This window comes from Phaseolus vulgaris, chromosome 5, assembly GCF_000499845.2.
Source record: "Phaseolus vulgaris cultivar G19833 chromosome 5, P. vulgaris v2.0, whole genome shotgun sequence".
Lineage (NCBI taxonomy): Eukaryota > Viridiplantae > Streptophyta > Magnoliopsida > Fabales > Fabaceae > Phaseolus > Phaseolus vulgaris.
Window position 1 is genome coordinate 2,653,759 of NC_023755.2, and position 20,457 is coordinate 2,674,215.

At 28.1% G+C, this 20,457-nt stretch overlaps 1 protein-coding gene across 1 annotated transcript; it reads left to right on the forward strand.

Annotated features, from left to right (window-relative positions):
* Positions 1-15,590: 15,590 nt before the first annotated feature.
* On the forward strand, positions 15,591-16,974 carry LOC137834805 (F-box protein SKIP22-like). The gene has a single exon (XM_068642995.1). It carries the CDS (start codon positions 15,647-15,649, stop codon positions 16,808-16,810), a length of 1,164 nt encoding a protein of 387 aa, XP_068499096.1. The 5' UTR covers positions 15,591-15,646; the 3' UTR covers positions 16,811-16,974.
* The last annotated feature ends 3,483 nt before the right edge of the window (positions 16,975-20,457 follow it).

Consider the following 20,457-nt stretch of genomic DNA (forward strand, 5'->3'; position numbering starts at 1 on the left):
TATTTTGGCCTTATACAACCCTGTATCAAACCAAAAAGTCAGTTTAATCTTTTTTAAAAGGTTACAAAAAAATCTTTTTTAAATTTAAATCATATTCACGGATTTAATTTTAATTTTAATTTTAGATATAAAAACTTAATATATGAATAAATATAAATTACAATAGATGTATGCGTTTTAAATAGTAATGACTTTTATTTTCTTAAAAAATATAATTATGTTATGAAGTAGAATCCATAAAGTTACAATCAGATTAGTTAGAACAAATTACACCAGTGAATCTAAACTAACCTGATTCAATTTAAATTATCATTTATTTGTTTGAACTGACTTATTTTATGGACTTTCTGAATAAATTAATAAGATTAAGATTAGTTGTAATGTTTTACACACTTTTTATTGTGTTTACAGTGTTTTCATAATTAATTTGAGAGAAAAGTAAAATAATATAAGCGATTAAGTTAATATAAAACAGTTTTTACTATATTATTTAATATGTGCTTTTAATATATGATTCACACATTAATAATTTTAAGAAAATAAAGACCGGCACATTCTAAATAATTTTTTATTATATATTTGTGTTCTTATTATATAACATATTATTTTATCTTATTAAATATGTGTTTGTTTTAATATTTAATCCATACTGATTTTTTTTTAAATACATAATTATATTACTCAAATCTTAATTGACCAATTATCAGTTAAAGTGTTTGTGATAACTTAATATTGATAATATATCACAATCTTTTATAATATAATCATTAATCTTTTATCTTTTATCTTTAGTTTGCTTATCAAAAACTTATATAAATACATTAGTTTTACATAAATTATTTATCCATTCTCATCTATTCTACATCACTTTTAGTCAGAAGCTTTTTTGGGAAAGTGAAGAGTCTTTTACACGTAGGTTCTTCTACAACTTGATTCAGCAATTCATATCTGGTAAGAGCACATACTTATATTTTCAATTACGTAATATATATGTATATATAAGAATGTGTTATTATGCATATAAACAATTTTATTTTCAATTGTTTCAGCTAATAATATGGATCAACAATCCAAATCCAAAGAGGTATGTTTTTGCTCTGAAGAATATTTGATTCATAAGAATCAACATAATCCTTCTTATTCGCTACCTTCTGAAAACTTCAGAAAATATATCGTAGAGCATGGTGAACCTCTTACGAAGAGACTCACAAATAGTGATATCAATGTTAATTTAAATAGATTTCTTCTGAATAAGAATCAAGCAGAAGAATATTTTTTACCGTTATTGGAGGATCATGAAAATATCGACAAAGGAGTAGATGTTTGTGGCTACGATGATTATGAAAATGTTTATTTTCTCACATTTAAGAAGTGGGCAAATAAATATTATGTATTGAATGGTGATTGGAAATTTTTCTTTCAAAATCATCAACTGCAGAGCAACGATACAATCACAAGTTGGATGTTTCGTCATTCAAATCATACGAAGTTATGTATAGCTCTTGAATATGAGAAGATTGGAAGATAAGAAGATATATGTATTAGAATCTTCATCAACACTTGGAAGAATTTGAAGCTACTCAAGATTTGATTAAAAATTGTATATTTATTTTTTATTTTATATATTATAATATATGTGTTGTTATCATTTTTTTTTTTAATTTTTTTACATGTTGTTATGAGTTAGTAAGAGTCTTACCACTAATTACTAGAAAAAAAAGTAAGGTCAAGAGAAAGGCTTATGATTTAAATATAATTAAAAATAAAATAAAAAATATTTTTTTTATACAAGACAAAAATATCATATTATATATTATTATTAAATAACAACTTTTTGTAATGGTTAACTAATTAAAATGAAAATAATATTGTAAAATAAAATTTATGAAATATATGCATAAAATAATTAATAATAACTAAATGGTATATGGTACGTGAGCTTGAATAACTTTTTCCAATTATAATAGTAAAAAAAATTGTTTTATTATTATAAAACAAAGAAATTTTAATATTGTAACTTCAATTTCTTAAAACAATATTACAATAAAATTTAATTAAAAATGTGAGAACCTTAGTATTAAGATTCATTCTTTCTTCTTCTTTCCTTTTTATTTTTTTAAGTTTTTATGTAGTTGCATGCGTGCATTTTTCATTTTTTTTTATAATTTATATGTTTCGGGTTTTTTCCTGTGATAGATTTGTATATCACTAAATTTTTGGACTTTTCAACTATTATTGAGTTTTTGCATGGATTCCAACTAAATTTCATTTAAAAGGAATTATTTCAAATTATTAGTTGAAATAATGAATATTTTATAATTATATATTTAGAAATTGTGTATTTATGTTTGTAGTATAATACTTTGTTAAGTTAAAGGAATGTTTATATTGGAATTTCAAATGTTAGGTTAATTTGTTTATACGTGTAAGAGATAGTAAAAGATTTAGATTTTCATATTTAAATATCCATTATCATGTTTTTCCGATATCAAATGAGGTAGAGATAGTTGTTGGACTACAATTAGGGTGTTGAAGGAAAATGTCTTAAAAATAGTAATAATTAAATTATTAAACTTAAAATATTTCTATAAATAATTTGTAATGGTTGGTATACTTATTTGAGTTAGTAAACTTCATAGATTTTAAAAATTCAGTCCAAAGATATTTAAATCTCCAAATTGTTTTGTATAATATTTTTTTTTTAAATTTAGTAGAAAAATATATAATGTCATGATGTTTATAAAAGCTATGAGATGATAAATATGATCTTATATAATATTTTAGATTTCGGTTGTAAATACTATTTTATCAGTTATAACTGCTGTTCTAGTAGTTCTAATTTATTTTTATATTTTATCTATCAATTTTTTATTAATAAAATATATCATTTTTTTTTCTTATTCTCTTCCTTACTCTAAATTAGATATATAATATGGTATCAAAGTCATTTGCAGTTTATTTTAACGAAAGTTGGTTGGGCTTAGCAGGTCACCCGTTATCGAGTTGTATTATTCATAAATATATAGTAGTTTACCCGGGTCGGATCATCTATAAATATATAGTCCCACCATCAAGTCAGCAGTCTCCGTGTTTGGAGTGTGTTGAAGATCTCACATCGATTAGACATAATGACATTTACTAATATATAAATGGATGCATATCTCACATTTTTATAAAATTAAGTTAGGATTAAAGTCTACATCTTAAAATCACATATATTAAAATAATAATATTTATTATTTTTTTACATTCAAGATTGTACGATTTATGTAAAATTTATATTCTAAAGATAATACATTAATGATGAAAATATCAAAAGAAAAAAAATGTAAATTTATACGTCTATGATAATTATGACAAATAAATATTATGTGTTTAGTAGTGACTTCCAAAATCATAAATTACATAGGAATGATAAAATTACAACGTATAGTTTCATCACTCAAATCAAGTTAAGTCTAGGTGAATATATATATATATATATATATATATATATATATTTATAATACTTTTGCTCCATTTGAATTCTATTTTTACCCAAACATCACGCTGATTTTAATTATATATATATATATATATATATTATAAAATAGAATATGTCGTTATCATTATTGAAAACCCGTGTAGGCTTTTTTAAAAATTTGTTTACATTATGGATTTTATATTAATTACTAGAAAAAGTTTTGTATGTATTGTAAAAGAAAAAGTTTCAAATTTTAAGATTTTAAATATAATTAAAAAATAAAAATTATTATAAATAACAACTTTTTTAATGGTTAACTATGATTAGAAGGGAAATAATATTTTAAAATAAATTTTATGAAATATATTATAAAATAATTAATAATAATTAAATGGTACATGATTACTTTTTTTTACTATGATAGTAAGAAAACATTCTTTCACTATAGAGCAAAATGTACCAATGCAACTCACATTGAACTGCTATTATTTTTATTTTCATTTTTCTGATGTTCAAAGTCGCAAAGCAAATTCAAATCACATACATGAATTGCCAAAAATTATTTGCATTCATTAGGAAGACTATTTATCTTAGAATTTTTTTAATTATAAAACTTAAAATTTAATGTTTATAACCTTTTACATTCAAAGTTGTACAATTAGAAGTTAATATTTAAGATTTTTTATATTGAAGATTATAGCTAAATTTATATTCCAAAATTGATTGACATTGTTAAATTTATATTCCAAAATTGATTATGAAATTGTCAAAAAAGAACCTAAATTTATTCTTATAAGATAATTATGACAAATAAATATTATCTGCTTATAATTATGACACGTGTCTAGTAATAATTATTCCAAAATTAACAATGATAAAATTACAACATAGTTTCATCATTAAGTATAAATGATAATGAGAGAATTTGAAGTTATTTTAATATTTATTATTTTCAGAGTATGATATTCATATATATATATATATAAAGATGAAACATTTCATAGATAAGGTGAAAAATCGAGAGAAAGGGAAAATAATATGCAAGTCAGAAAAAATATAAGAATAAACAAAGAAGAAGGGACCATCTGAGGGAGACCAACCCATACATATGGTATAGGTCGATCTACAATAATCAGTAGTCAAGATACCATCACTTATATTTGGCTTCAAAATATTATGCTTTCCTATGAAAGAGGAGGTGGAAGGCCCGCCCATTCAGGTAGACAGATGTAAACCCAGTCACCTTAGGGTCTACCCAGTCAAACTCCAAGAGATGGGACGACTGTTTAAGGGGATCTAACCGGTCGGCAACACCTTCCGAGTCATCAGCCTTTACATAATCCTCCACGGGGGGCAACATCTGAATTGCCCCTTTTGACAAAGACTTGGTTGTGGAGGAGCCAGAAGAGAAGGAGGACAAAGACAAAAAAGGAGAAGAGGACGAAGAAGACATAACTAACCTCTCTCGGGTAAAGGACGCGGCGTGCCAGAACGAGTAGGTTTTGGATGTCGGAGCAGGAAAGCAGTAACTTGGACAGAAGGGACCACTATTTATAGCCTTCAAGATGGATAAAGCGAACTATTATTACGAGGTGATGTCGTTCGGCCTGAATAATGCTAGAGCGACCTACTAGAGGCTCATGGATAAGGTTTTCAAAGGGATGATCGGTTAGAATGTGGAGGTTTAAGTGGACAACATAGTGGTGAAGTTGGGCTCATGTGACCAACATGTTAAGGACTTGAAGGAAGTCTTTGAGGCTCTGAGGAGGACGACATGAGACTCAAGCTCGAGAAGTGTGTGTTTGGTGTTGAGGAAGGCAAATTCTTGAGTTTTCTATTAACCCACCAAGGGATTGAGGCTAATATGGACAAGTGCCATACTATAGTTGAGATGAGAAGCCCTCAGAATGTGAAAGAGGTGCAACAACTTATTGGGCGTCTTATCGCCCTCTCGAGGTTCGTCCCTCAATTAGTCGAGCGAACGTGGTCGATGGTGCAACTGCTTCGGAAAGCAGCAAAGTTCAGTTGGGATGAGAAGTGTGAAGAAATCTTCCAACAGCTGAAGGAGTTCTTATCCTCACCGACGGTGATTCAGAAGCCGAGACCTAACCAACCAATGATTGTCTATTTGTAGGTCTCAGAGGAGACAGCGAGTGAAGTTCTCATGCAAGAGGTGGAGAAGGAAGAACATCCTATGTAATTTGTCAGTCAGACGCTCCACGCGACCGAGACGAGGTACTAGATGATAGAAAATATGGCATTTGCCTTAGTTCTAACAACTAGACGGATGAGACCCTACTTTCAAAATCACACCATCACAGTAAACACTGACTACCCAATCTTTAAAATTTAATCTAAGCCAGATTTTGTAGTGCGCATGATAAGGTGGTCAATAGAGCTCTTGAAATTTGACAGCCGATATGAGTCGAGGGGTGCAATAAAGTCTCAATGCTTAGCTAAATTCTCGACCAAGCTAACTCCCTAGCAAGACCTTTCGACCAGATGGATAGTGTACGCTGATGGATCATCCAACAAAACAACGTGTGGAGTTGGTGTCGTCCTCGAGGGTCCGGGCAACATCATCCTCGAGCAGACACTTAAATTCGAGTTGAAGGCCACCAACAACCAGGCTGAGTATGAGGCCATCCTAGCTAGTCTAAACTTGGCGTACGACATGGGATTTCGCGAAGTAACATGTAAAAGCGACTCCTAGTTGGTCGTCGGTTAGATAAAGGGGGCGTTCAAGGTGAAGGAATTGTTGTTGCAAAGGTACCACCATATTGTCTCCAACTTCATCGCCCGATTTAAAAGAACGATGGAGCACATCCGTAGAGAGGACAACACGAGGGTCGACGCGTTGTCTCAGCTCGCTACAACTAAGAAAAAAAAACTACCATAGATTTGTGGTGCAGATTTGCCTAAAACATCCCAGTATGGGAGAATTCGAAATGCTTAGCCATAATCAAGGACGATATATGGATGACCCCAATTGTTAAATACCCAGAGCTCGACATATGCAAGTCAGAGGAAGAAAAGACGATGAGGCAGCATTGCACTAGGTATACCATGATCGGTTAGGACCTCTACAGAAGAGGATACTCTAGGTCGTTATTGAAATGCATCACCAAGGAGCAGGCAAAGTATATCCTCCTATAAATCCATGAAGGGGTGTGTGGAAACCACTCGGGCGGGAGAACAATGGCTACGAAGGTACTCAAAGCCGACTACTATTGGTCGACCGTCAAGAGCGGCTATGCAGATTATTTGAAGAAATGCACTAAGTGTTAGGAGTATGACCCCTTGTCCCATCTCAAGACTGAAACACTCCACAATATGGTATCTCCATTGTCATTCGCCTTCTGGAGAATGGACATCGTTGATCCCTTCAGCCCGAGCAAAGGGCAAACAAAATTTCTCTTTGTCGGAGTCGACTACTTCACCTAGTAGATCAAAGTCGAGCCCCTCACCTCCATTGTGGCCAAGAACGTCCAAAATTTCATGTGGAGAAGCGTTGTATGTCGATTTGGAGTCCCCCACACCATCATAACTGATAATGGTCGGCAATTAACTGAGGACTTCAGTCCTTTTACGAAGATCTTGGCATAAAATCAATAACAAGCTCAGTCGACACCCCTAAATCAATGGGTAGGCTGAAGCAGTGAATAAGGTTATCCTTAATGAGTTAAAGAAGCGACTCGGCATGACGAAAGGATGGTAGACTAAATAGTTGATAGAAGTGTTTTGGGCATATCGTTGCTCGCCCCAAACTTCAACACAGGAGACACCCTATAGGTAGACGAGTCTTCCCTTAGAAAGCAACTCTTTGATCTGTCCCTGAATCGGGAGAGTCTGTCGGTCGGACTTGACCTACTAAACGAACTCCGAGACAAGAGTAAGATCCGCGAAGCCGCATGCAAGCTCTGAGCGGTCAGGCGGTACAATACGAAGATCCGACCGAGAAACTTCCAGAAAGGAGACCTCGTTTGGAGGATGTGAAGTGAGGCTACGAAGACGGACGACAAGTTCTTGTCCAATTTGGAATACCCTTTTCGGATTCGAGATGTTGCAGCTGGGGGAGCATATCACCTAGAATGGCTATCGAGAAAATTTTTTAATATTAAACATAAGTATATATAAAATAATAAAATAAAAAAATTCTAAAAATTTTGCTGGCTATGGGTTCGAACCCACGTGCACTTATGTGCAGAAGATCTTAAGTCTTCCCCTTAACCACTCGGGCAAACCAGCTCTGATGTTATTTAAAAAGTTTGGTCTAAATGTCAATAAATCGCAAACTTAAATTATAACTTCTAACTAAAATTGGAGTAAATCAATAACACCTTACCTATCATTCTCACTGAAGTGAGGTTTTTTCTTAAAGTGAGGTTTATTTTGATTGGTAATATATATCCCTCTTTAAAAATTTTGGAATTTTATAGAAAAAAGAGTTGATTATTAAGGTAGTACTTTTATTAAGTTCAAATAAATAATTAATAATAATTTAAAATATAAGTTGTTAAAACATTTATTTTTGATAAAAATGATATTTTAATTTAATGTATTTAATGCGTTAAAATAATAATAATTAATATTATTTTGACAAATTAATATATTTTGATGTCATTGGCATAAAAATATTTCGTTGGTACTAAAGATCCATTCTTTTGACTTTTTGTGTGTATCATTTAGAATTAAAATTTAAAATAAAAGTAACAAAATATCACTATAAAAAAAGTCATTTTTAGCGACCACCAAATTTGGTCGCTAAAAGCACTACAATCAGTCGCTAAATATATATGCGACTGAAACACTCACCAAATAAAAATGGAAGCGAAAACTCTAATCGCATAGCATTTAACTTTCGAATTATAAATTGATTATAAATTTGCAACCGAAATTTTGGTCACTATTCTGTCGGAGAAAGCTTGATCACCAGAATTCAGGGACCAAATTAGCAACCAAATTTTGATAAAAAAATCGGTGGTTAAATCAGTGGTTGAAATAAAAGGAGATAGAGATCACCATTTTCGGTCGCTAATGAATTAAAATAATAAATTAAATAAAAAAACTTGTGGTGACTAATTTGGTGTTAAATGGAGACTCCTATAGTCACAAAATTGATTTTGGTCGCTATACAACACCTTTGTAGATAAAGCCACCAAATCGTTTCGGTGGTTAATTATTATATGTATTATTAATAGCTATTTAAAATGGTATTTTGACCTGTTTATAAAAAAAATCAAACCTACACATGGATACTCAAAATTATTCAGTCAAGCTAAATATGAATGAACTTCAATATACATAGTTTAAGAAAGAGTTGTGCACAAATTAAAAATAAACCATATTACACAACAAAAACTATTGAAAACAATTAAAAAATTAAAATCTATTATATAATTAAACATACAAGTAATCATCTTCTGAATTGTCATCTCTGATGTGTTCCTTTATGATGTGAAGAGCGTGAAGAACCTGATATGGGATTATTTATTTAAATGTGTTATATGATAAGTTGCATCTACTCATTTTGTTTGTGTATCAGCCCTCTTGTTTGTCCATGCGATCATTTTTCTCTTCAGGACTTTTCATCAATAGCTCCACAAGGTGCATAACTCATCTATAAGTGGTTGCAAGACACACATCAATCTTATGTTTTGGAATTGAAGGACCTGGTATTAAGACGGTCAAAAACATAAACTCTTTCTTTATGCACATAAAAGACGAAAGATTATATGGACACTATATTATTAGATATGACACTATTTATTAGTGTATAATAATATAAAAGCTTTTACACTATCATCTAATCATAAATTACTTTAACAAGAGACAATAAATTTAATGCATAGTGTGATTAGATTGTTTAAATATTGTTTTAATTTATTTAAAACACAAAGTCTGAAGATAAATACTTTGATTGTAAAGAATAATGTATAACAGAAGTGTGAAGATTCGACTGCCAAATAGTGACTTCTTTTTTTTAAGTCAAAGAAATATAACTTATGTGTACTCAATTTTAATAAAATATGTTACATATTATTTTATGTTTCTAAATAAATGTCATTTGATTTATGTTACATTTCAACTCAGTTACTGAATAGAAATGTATGGTACCACATTGCATCTATCCCTCTACTTTATTTTCATTTTATATAAGATTAGTAATTAGTGATTCTCTTTTTACCAATCAAACTATAATATTATACATTACCTTTCTAAAAAATTGAATAAAGTTGTAACATAAGAAAAATTAAGATGTTCAAAATGGAAAGGAAAAGAAAATTAAAACACATGTACAGAAAATGGTCACTAGATATTATTTTTATTTTGTTATTACAGTTTTAGAAGAAAAGAAACTGAAGAAGAGGAGAGAGATATTAAATAGAATATACTCTAGGTAATATTATATATATTTTAGTATATATTCACTTTCTAAATTTTTTTAATTATTCAAATTTATATATAATATATTTATTTTAATTCATTGTTTTTCTATTAATATGATAGAAGAGAATTCCGCATAATCTCATAGTTGCTGTATTTATGAAATTTTCATTATTTATTCATTCTTTTACTATAAATTATATATTATTAATGTTTTATAAATATATTACATTGATTTCTTGTTTCGTATTTTGTTAAAATTCAGGAAAGTATGGATGATCTGTCCTATAAGAATTACAAAGACTTCTACAAATATAAAGTATATTTTCTACTTAATTAATATAAATTTATTCAAATATTATTATAATTTAATAAATACATTTATTAATAAAAATATTACTTATTTAGAATAACAAGAAAGCTAAAAGAATATCCTGAATAAAAATATTTATTCCGTTCCTATTTAAAGAAGAAATTATTATTTCAAGAATTATGGCATTGTAAATTAGTGATATTTTTTTAAACATATGTATATAAAATATATGTTATAATTTGAAATGATAGGTGTAAATTTATCACATATAACTACTATATTTGTTGTGTTTTGATCAATCCATTTTTTTTTCAATAAACATAAAGTTTAAAAGTTTATGATAATTTAAAAGATATGAATATACAAAATTTATAATCAATTAGAATATTATAGTATAAGTTTATAATATTATATTTAAAAGATACAAATACACATAAATTTATAATATATTAAAATATTACCGTATAAAATTTATAATAAAATTTAAAAAAATACGTAAATAAAAATTTATGATAAAATTTAAAAATACAAATAGTGTTTGTATTTTCGTTAATAAGATTAAAATCGAAAAAAATATGTATACCAAAAAGTTGTTAAAGAACAAATTAAAGATAAATTATGTTTATATATTGTAAAGCAGTTACAAGATAGCTTGAACATAAATATTCTGAGTTAAATACTGATTAACTAAAAGATAATACAAATATTCTTCATATATATCACCATATAGTTAAATACTAACTACCTAAAAGATAATACAAATATTTTTCAGATATATCAATATATCTCTTATAACAGTAATCATATTCAGTCGATCACAACAAGGGTTCATGACTAAAACACTATAAATAAACCCTTTCCAGATGTGTGATGTATGCTTATATCAGCTTTGCAATATACCCTTTTTACAGAGAGTATTTATTTGAACTTCAGAGTAACTTTTTTAGATTCACTCTCTTACCCAGCGAGCACAGACAACAAAACTGATTTATTTTTCAGTTTTGCAGGGTCACACAGTGAAAGCAAGGTGATAGATATAAACGTTTATCATCTCTTTCCTGAAAGAGAGGTGAAGATGGTGGAAGAGAGGGTTGCATTGGCAGTGTTGATTGATGTTTGTGAAAAGGGTGGATTGGATCTTCAACCTTGTTTGATGGAGTTACCGATGGAGCTTAAGGGGTTGATCTTGGAGCGTGTTCCTGGTGTTGATTTGGCGAAAGTAGCTTGCACATGTTCAGAATTGCGATTCTTATGCAGTGACAACGAGTTGTGGAAGAAGAAGTGTTTGGAGGAGTCTGGAGGAGAGAGTAAAGGGTCTGTTCTCAATGATTCCAAACGTTATTTTCGTTTTCAATTTGTATTACGTCGTTTTCTAGTTAAACTACGTCGTTTTCGAGTTCAACTACGTTGTTTTCAACGTACATTGGATAAGTAGATTTTAGATGATAAATGTTTAATATGTGTTAATTGGAGTATTCTAAAATATTCTCTATTATTTTTATTTTTCTTTTGTTGATAAAAAATTTATAGAGTTTGAAAGAATTAATAATTTTATGATTATAAAATTAGAAGATTGAAGCCAAATTAAATTGTAAACTATTATTTAATTTTATTAAATTTTATATTTAATTAAAATAAAACTAATTGAATAATCAGTTTTTATATTTGATTCAGATTTTTTTTTTCTCAAGTTAAATTGATTCATGTTCGTTGAAAGAGAGTGTATGAAATGGAAAATCTTATTAAACAAAATTTAATGAATATTTGGAAATCTACGAAATAGTTTTTCATCTTTTACTCTTCTAAATCGGTATGTTCAGAAATATTAACTTATATATAAACATATACATTTTAATAAAAAAATATTTTCAGGACTCGCCCATCTTTTATTTTTAATTAAGGTGAGTTTAAGATAAAAAAAATTATTTAAAGATAATGTAATTTTATTTAAAAGGTAAAACTATTAACTATTTGAAAAGAAAAAATATTTAGTTATTTTAAAATAAAGAGAAAGTATTCAATTATTTATTTTATTAAATAAATAAAAATAAAAATTATTTATTATTTATTATAAATTTATAATAACATTTTAAAAATACAAATACACCTGAGCACCAAATCACACGTAAATACAAATGATTAAGGAAAGAAAGGAACAAAATACACCTGGGTAATCAAAACTTAAAGATCGAAAGTACAAAACTCAATTCTACTGGGTAATCAAAACTTAAAGTTCGAAAGTACAAAACTCAATTCTATTCCACACTTGAGAATGATCCAAAGCTTTTTGAAATCTTGAAAAGTGATTTTGATTGATCTCTCTTTCTTAGTTAATGACCACAAGCGGAAAACAACTTTTTTATACTTCAATCAGAAGGTCAAAACATTTAATTCATAAACCCTTTACATATGTGTAATGTATGTTTTTTTATCAACTTTACAATATATACTCTTTACACAGAATACTTAATTGAAGACTTTAAGAAAGGAGTAAAAAAGTTATCGACACATCAACAATTGTACAACTAGTTTCAAGTATTATCTAAGTCTCTCTTTGTCCATACAGATACAAATATAAAATCGAGACATTATAAATTAGTATTTCTTTCTTTAAAAACATAAGTATATAAAAATATATATTTTATAATTTGAAATAATATTTGTAAATAATATATGTTATATGCTATATTTCTGCTAATAAAATTAAAATTGAAAAAGGTGATGTACACTAAAAAGATAGTAGTTACTAATAAATTAAAGAGAAATCCTCTGTGTATATTCATAAAGTAGTTAAGAAATAGTTTAAAGAAAAATTGTCTTTATATATTGTTGGATAAAACTGATTTGTTTAGTTTTGCAGGGTCACATAGTGAAGGCAAGGTGATAAATATAAACGTTTCTCATCTCTTGGATTCAATTTAAACATGTTTTGTCAGATCGTAAAATTCTCAGATTATAAAATTGGAAGATTGAATCCAAATTGAATTGTAAACTATTATTTAATTTTATATTTAATTAAAATAATAATCCGTTTTTATATTTGATTCAGATATATTTGTGCTCTAAAGAATGTGAAATTATAAAATACTTTATATATATTTATGTTTTTTTACCTAAAAAGATAAACATATACATTTTTTTAATATTTTTTTTCAGGACTCACTCATCTTTTATTTATAATTAAGGTGAATTTAAGATAAAAATTTATTTAAAGATAATGTAACTTTATTTAAAATGTAAAACTATTAACTATTTGAAAAGAAAAATTGTTTCGAATGTAAATATACTCTAGGTAATATTATATATATTTTAGTATATATTCACTTTCTAAATTGTTTTAATTATTCAAATTTATATATAAGAATGTATTTATTTTAATTCATTGTTTTTTCATTAATATGATAGAAGAGAATTCCGCATAATCTCATAGTTGTTGTATTTATGAGATTCTCATCATTTATTCATTCTTTTATTGTAAATTATATATTATTAATGTTTCATAAATATATTATATTAATTTCTTGTTATGTATTTTGTTAAAACTGAGGAAAATATGAATTACTAAAACTCTTTCAAATATAAATTATGTTTTCTACTTAATTAATATAAATTTACTCAATTATTATTATAATTTAATAAATATATTTATTAACAAAAATATTACAAATGACAAGAAAGATAAAAAATATCCAGAATAAAAATATTTATTTAATTTCCTACTTAAAGAAAAAAATATTATTACAAAACTTATGACATCTATAAAAATATACATTATAATTTGAAATGACAACTATAAATTTATTATATATAATTATTATATTTATTATGTTTTGATTAATATAATTTTTTTATTAAATATAAAGTTTATAATAATATTTAAAAAATACGGATACACAAAATTTATAATCAATTAGAATATTGTAGTATAAGTTTATAATATTATATTTAAAATATACAAATACACATAAATTTATAATAAATTAAAATATTACCGTATAAATTTATAATAATATTTTTAAAAATTACACGTACACATAAATTTATCATAAAATAAAAAAGTACAGATAGTATTTATATTTCCGTTAATAAGATTAAAATTGATAAAAATTTTGTAGACCAAAAAATTGTTAGAAAACAGATTAAAGAAAAAATATTTTAATATATTGTAAAGTAGTTACGAGATAATCTAAATTTTATCAGTTACTTCGATTTTCTTGATATATTATTGTTTAATACTGATTTATTTCATGTTTGTTTAGTTTTCAAGACTCACATACAAAGAAAAATCATAAATATATACATTTATATTTACAATACTATATCTATCCCTCTACTTTATTTTCATTTTAGATAAAATTAAATATTTTAACTGTTATGTTGATAACATACACCGAAATTTAGTCAAATGGTAGCAAAATAATATAACTAATTAGCAATTTTTTTTTATCAATCAAACTATAATATTATACATTACCTGTTTTAGAAATTGAATAAAGTTGTAACAATGTAATAAAAATTTAATATTTTAAAAAATAGACGTACACATAAATTTAATATATAATTAAAAAATACAGATGATGTTTGTATTTCTGTTAATAAGATTAAAATCGAAAAAATATTATGTAGACCAAAAAAAAGTTGTTACGACGAAACAGATTAAAATTAAATTATGTTTATATATTATAAAGTAGAAATTTTCAGTTACCAAATAATTAAATACTGATTAAAAAGATTGTACAAATATTTTTCGGATATATCAATATACTTTCCTATCCAATAACCCTAATTATGCTATAAATCATAACAAGAGTCCATGACTAAAACACTATATATATAAGCCTTTTACATAATTGTAATGCATGTTTTTTTTATAAGCTTTACAATATATTTTTTTTACACGGAGTGAGTAGGAGACTTTAGAGAAGCTATCGGCACATCAATAATTGTACAACCAGTTTCAGGTATTATCTAAGTCCCTCTTTATTCATATAGATACAAATACAAAATCGACATTACAAAATTAGTGTTTTTTCTCTTCAAAACATACATATATAAAAAGAATATGTTATAATTTGAAATAATATTTGTAAATTTTCATTGGTATAATAGACTCCCAACTAGTCTCTTTTTAGAATTCTTTATGAATAGGTATAATGGTATCACTTTTGTTAACATATGGGTTTTGGTCTAGCCCCATATTTTTGTATTTTATTTTTAATAATATTTTTTTTCATGTGATGGCAGATGATTGTTATTACTTGAGATCTTAGTTTAGCTGAGATGTCAAGTTACATAGTGATGCCTAACAAGAAAACTTTAATTAAAAAAAAAATATTTGTAAATAATATATGTTATATGCTATATTTCTGCTAATAAAATTAAAATCCAGAAATAAAAGGAGTTATTAATAAATTAAAGAGAAATCCTCACTGATTTATTTAATATTTGTTTAGTTTTGCAGGTTCACAGTGAAATCAAAGACGATGAATCTGAGAGTGAAACCCTTGGAATTCGACCGAACCCTCGTAATCAAATTGCCAAATTCATGTTCTCTGCAACACCTCATCGACACCCTTTCTCGCATCCTCCCTTCTTCTTCTTCTTTCTCTTCTCTGCACCTTTCCCTCAACAGTAAGGACGAAATTCGCGCATCTTCGCCGCACGTTTCTCTCCACTCCCTTGGCGTGGCCGACGACGACCTCATCTTCTACTCCTTCAACCCCGCCGCCTTCTCTTCCCAAACCCTCGCCGGAGATGCCCCTTTGACCCCCGCCGTTGAAAAGCATCCCACTTTGGGTTCTGCAGAGGCGGAATCCGATGAGGCGCTGCTGCTGAGTACCAATTCAGAACCTTCCTTTCTGAGAAGGCTTCTGAAAGAAGCCCTTACAAGAAACTACCTTAATGTTTTCAAGCTGTTAACGTTGACGGTCCACCGAGTGGTTGTTGAATATGGGTTTGTTAGAATCGACAAGGATTCGGGTACGGCGGTTAGTTGTTTTCCCTCTCCTGATGATTCTCCTTCGCCGTTTTCTTCAATGATGTCGTTGAGGTATACCCTGCCTCAGATTCTGGTAGGTGGCGGTTCTCACAGTGTGAATTTGAAGTTTCAGAGACTGGGACAACATTTTGTGAATGTCTGTGGGGGGTTGTCCGATGATTCTGGTACGAGGTTGCACCATGTTTGTTTGGATACACGTAGATATGCCAGGGCATTGGAGTCGATGCAGGAAAACGGTGAATCTAAAGGCAGTGATGGGGAGGAAGTTTTTGAAATGTTGAAGATGGTGAAAGACAGAGTTGCATTGCCCCTGTTGATTGACCTTTGTGAAAAGGTTGGATTGGATATTCCACCTTGTTTGATGAAGTTACCGACGGAGCTTAAGGAGTTGATCTTGGAGCGTGTTGCTGGTGTTGATTTGGCGAGAGTAGCTTGCACATGTTCAGAGTTGCGATTCTTGTGCAGTGAGAATGAGTTGTGGAAGAAGAAGTATTTGGAGGAGTTTGGAGGAGAGAGTGAAGGATCTGTTTTCAAGGATTTGTTTGCTGTGTCATGGCAAAGGAAGGTTTCTAAGGAAGAAATTTTATATCAGGCTTTCCAACGTGCAATGGACTCTAACCCTGGTAAGATATGCACCATATACTTGTGAATTCTACAATTCAAATTGTAATTTTTACTATTTTAGCTCTATTTTATCATAATTCAAATTGTTTTTGTGTCTTTTTATCAATAATAAAAATGTATTCTGCATTTAACAAACAAATAAATTAATATTTTAATTTTTTTAATTTAAAATATTATTATATTATTATATAAGTTCTCCTCGTGAATCACTTGTATACTTTTTTTTCATATTTAGTTACTTTTTAATTTTTATTATATTTGTGATATTTTTTTCCACTATTATTATTTTACATGGAGAAAAAGATTTTAAAGTGATATTATTTACAAGATTAAAAAAAAATTCAAATTAATTGTGAATACGGTATAAAATATATAATGATAACATAAAATTAACACTTTTAAAATCCAATTAATACCCGGAAGCCACTGAAGGGAAATTTCAGATTTTGAAACGTATAATAACATCGAAAATCGACATTATTGAAATTATAAGATAATAATTTGGTCGATATACTTTAGGTGCTCTAATTAAAAAATCTGAAATATTTAATTTTTAATTTTAATGTTATAAGAAAACTATATTTAAAAACTACTTTGTCATTTAAAAACTATATTAGGTTTTAAGTTGAATATTTAATTATAATCGAAAAATACAAAAATTAAATCAATTCAGAAAGAGAAATATTTTTAAATCATTTTAAACAAGATTAAAATTGAATTTTTGATGAATTTTGTATTTTCGTTTCTTGATTAATTAGTTTAGTTCAAACTTTGTATTAAAAAAATTTAAGCAAATAAAATTAAACTATTTATTACATTAAATTATAATATTATATATTTAGAGTTGGTTAACAACTAAAACATACTAAACATTAAACCTTTTTTCATATTTAGTTTTATTTTATAATTTTGAAAATATGGTAACAAAAATATATATATATATATATATATATATATATATATATAATTTCTGATGGTAAGATTAGTAATTTATCTATCAAATTAAAATTGAAAATATGAAGTAATTATTAAGAAAACATACTAAATTTTTATTATAGAATTTTAAAAAATTAATAATTTTATGGTTATAAAATTAGAAGATCAAATTAAAATTGAATTGTAAAATATTATTTAATTTGATTAAATTTTATATTTAATTAAAATAAAACTAAATTGAATAATCAGTTTTTATATTTGATTTGGATTTTTTTTTCAAATTAAATTAATTCATTTCTCTTGAAAGAAAGTGTATGAAATGGAAAATCTTATTAAACAAAATTTAATGAATCCTTGCAAATTCACGAAATAGTTGTTCATCTTTTAGTTTCTTGAATCGGCATATTTAAAAATGCTAATTTACTTTATATATTATTATAAATTTATGATAATATTTAAAAAAGTACAGATAAACTTTAGTTTATAATAAAATTTGAAAATACAGATACATCAACATGATACTGTCTGTGTTTCCACTTATTAATTAGATTAAAATCAGAAAAAAATTATGTACATAAAAAAATATTATGAAACAGATTAAAGAAAATTTTTGTTTACAGATTATAAAGTGCTTCCATTCCTTTTCCATTTCAACAGTGCAAAATTTAATGAATCCTTGCAAATTCACGAAATAGTTGCAAATTTAAACGGTTCAAATTCACTAAGTCACCTTGAACCTCCAAAAACCATGAAGACTAGGCTTGGTTTTTGCATGAGCTGTTACGATTAAATGTTTTTTTTTTAGTCTTCTTGAATTTTAATCGGGAAAAGTTCATGTAATGTGATTTCAAATTTGTCATAATTTCATATTTATGAATGCATTCATTAGGTGTTTGCTAAAATGCTGCAAATAATTTTGGTCATTGCTTCTTCATTTGTATTTGTGTTTTTTGAATTGTATAAGTTTTGGTACTTTTTATGTTTTTTTTTGTTCTTGACTTGTTTTAGATCATAGGAAGTTTTCAATCCATTAGATTTTTTAATTGTCTTGCAAGTTATGTTTTCTAATTGCTTGAATTCTTTGGGATCCTTTTTCCTGAAACCTAGAGTGCAACTTCAATGGTTTGTAAAAATTGTTTCAATCAATTTTAAACACATATAACTCATGATGTTAGGATCAATGTATTAAAAAGGCATATCAAAATATTGTCTAAAAATTTATAATTCAGAAAAGAATGATGTTAAATGATTTTCTAGTGCATATTTTGTTATGAAAATTAGTCCAGTGCTTATTTGTTTGTTGTCTTAAAATTTGAGAATCAAATTCATAATACACAATATTTTGAAAAATTTACAAGTTTGTGTTATTGTTGGTTAATTATAGTTAGGAGGAGATCTTAGAGTTAACTAAAACCCTTCCATCAAATAATGGAATGAGCTAATATTTTTCCTTAGGAGGAGATATGTACCATCATATTGTGATAGGGAGTTAATGTAGAAACTCCAACACCTCCAATAGAGAGATATGAGAGTAGAAGAATATAGACAAAAAATGGAGTTACTCATGTTAAGGGCTGAGATTAGAGAAGAACCTAGGACAACCCTCACTCGATTCCAAAGTGATCTCAATATGGAAATAAGAGATAGAGATGAACTCTTAAGCTTTAATGATTTAGTTCAACTTTGTGTGAGAGTAGAAGAGCAAATCCAAAAAGAAAATCATCTTTAAAGAACTACTCTACATCATCTTATACAACGAAAGAGTATTCAAGGGACAACAAATACTCTTTGTAAAGAAGGTAGACCATGTGAGAAAGACAGGGATAAAGGCAAACAAAAAGACAAAGATAAATATAAAGATAAAGATTCTTCTAAAGAAGTTAGGGGTAAAAATATTCAATGTTTTAAGTGTCTTGAAAATGTCCCTTGCAATTTCCCCTAAAGAACATTCTTTTTCATCCTCTAGTGAAAAAGATACCCCAACTTCTGAAGAGGAAATCCAACCATGCATTGGGAAGTTATTAGTTGTCAAAAGGCTTTTACCTGGGTTGAACTCTAAGAAGTCCAGGGTGGGATGGAGTGTTGATGCTTGTTCGACAGCTGCCTTGAATCCCACAAGATAGGATTGGACAACATCTTGCTTAAATGATTTTGTGGTCTTGGCAAGATCCTCATCTTTACGGGTCAATTCCCTTTTCAACTTGCCAACTTCAAGCAAGAGCTTGTTCTTTTCTTCGGTTAGGCTTGCAACCTCTTGAGCTCGCTCTGTTGCCTCTTTAGTCTTTTTAGCTCGAAGACGTTTAGCTTCTTGATGTAAATCATTTGAATGCTTGAGCTCAAATTGAAGATGTTCTACTTCTTTGCAAAGCTCAGCATTCTCTTGAATTATCTGGTCATCTGCCACTCTCCGATCTCTCATCTTGGTAACAACTAAGCAACCCATGGCGAAGGCTTGCCCAAATTGCTTCATGGCGTCACGAAGCAGATGATCTTTGTCGTGAGCGATGAGCCTGTCTTTGTCCTAACTGGGCAGGAAGGCCTTTTCACCATATATGGGGATGTCAAAGTTTGGATCCCACACGCTCTTCCTCTTAGAGCTCTTCGCTTCGCATTCTTGAATGACAATTACATTTTGAGGCAAAGCATGGTCAGTTGAGTGAGCGACGTCTTGATACGGGACTCAACCATCTGAGTGAGAGTGCTCAGTAGGAGGAGCAATTGCCTTCCTTTTCCTCT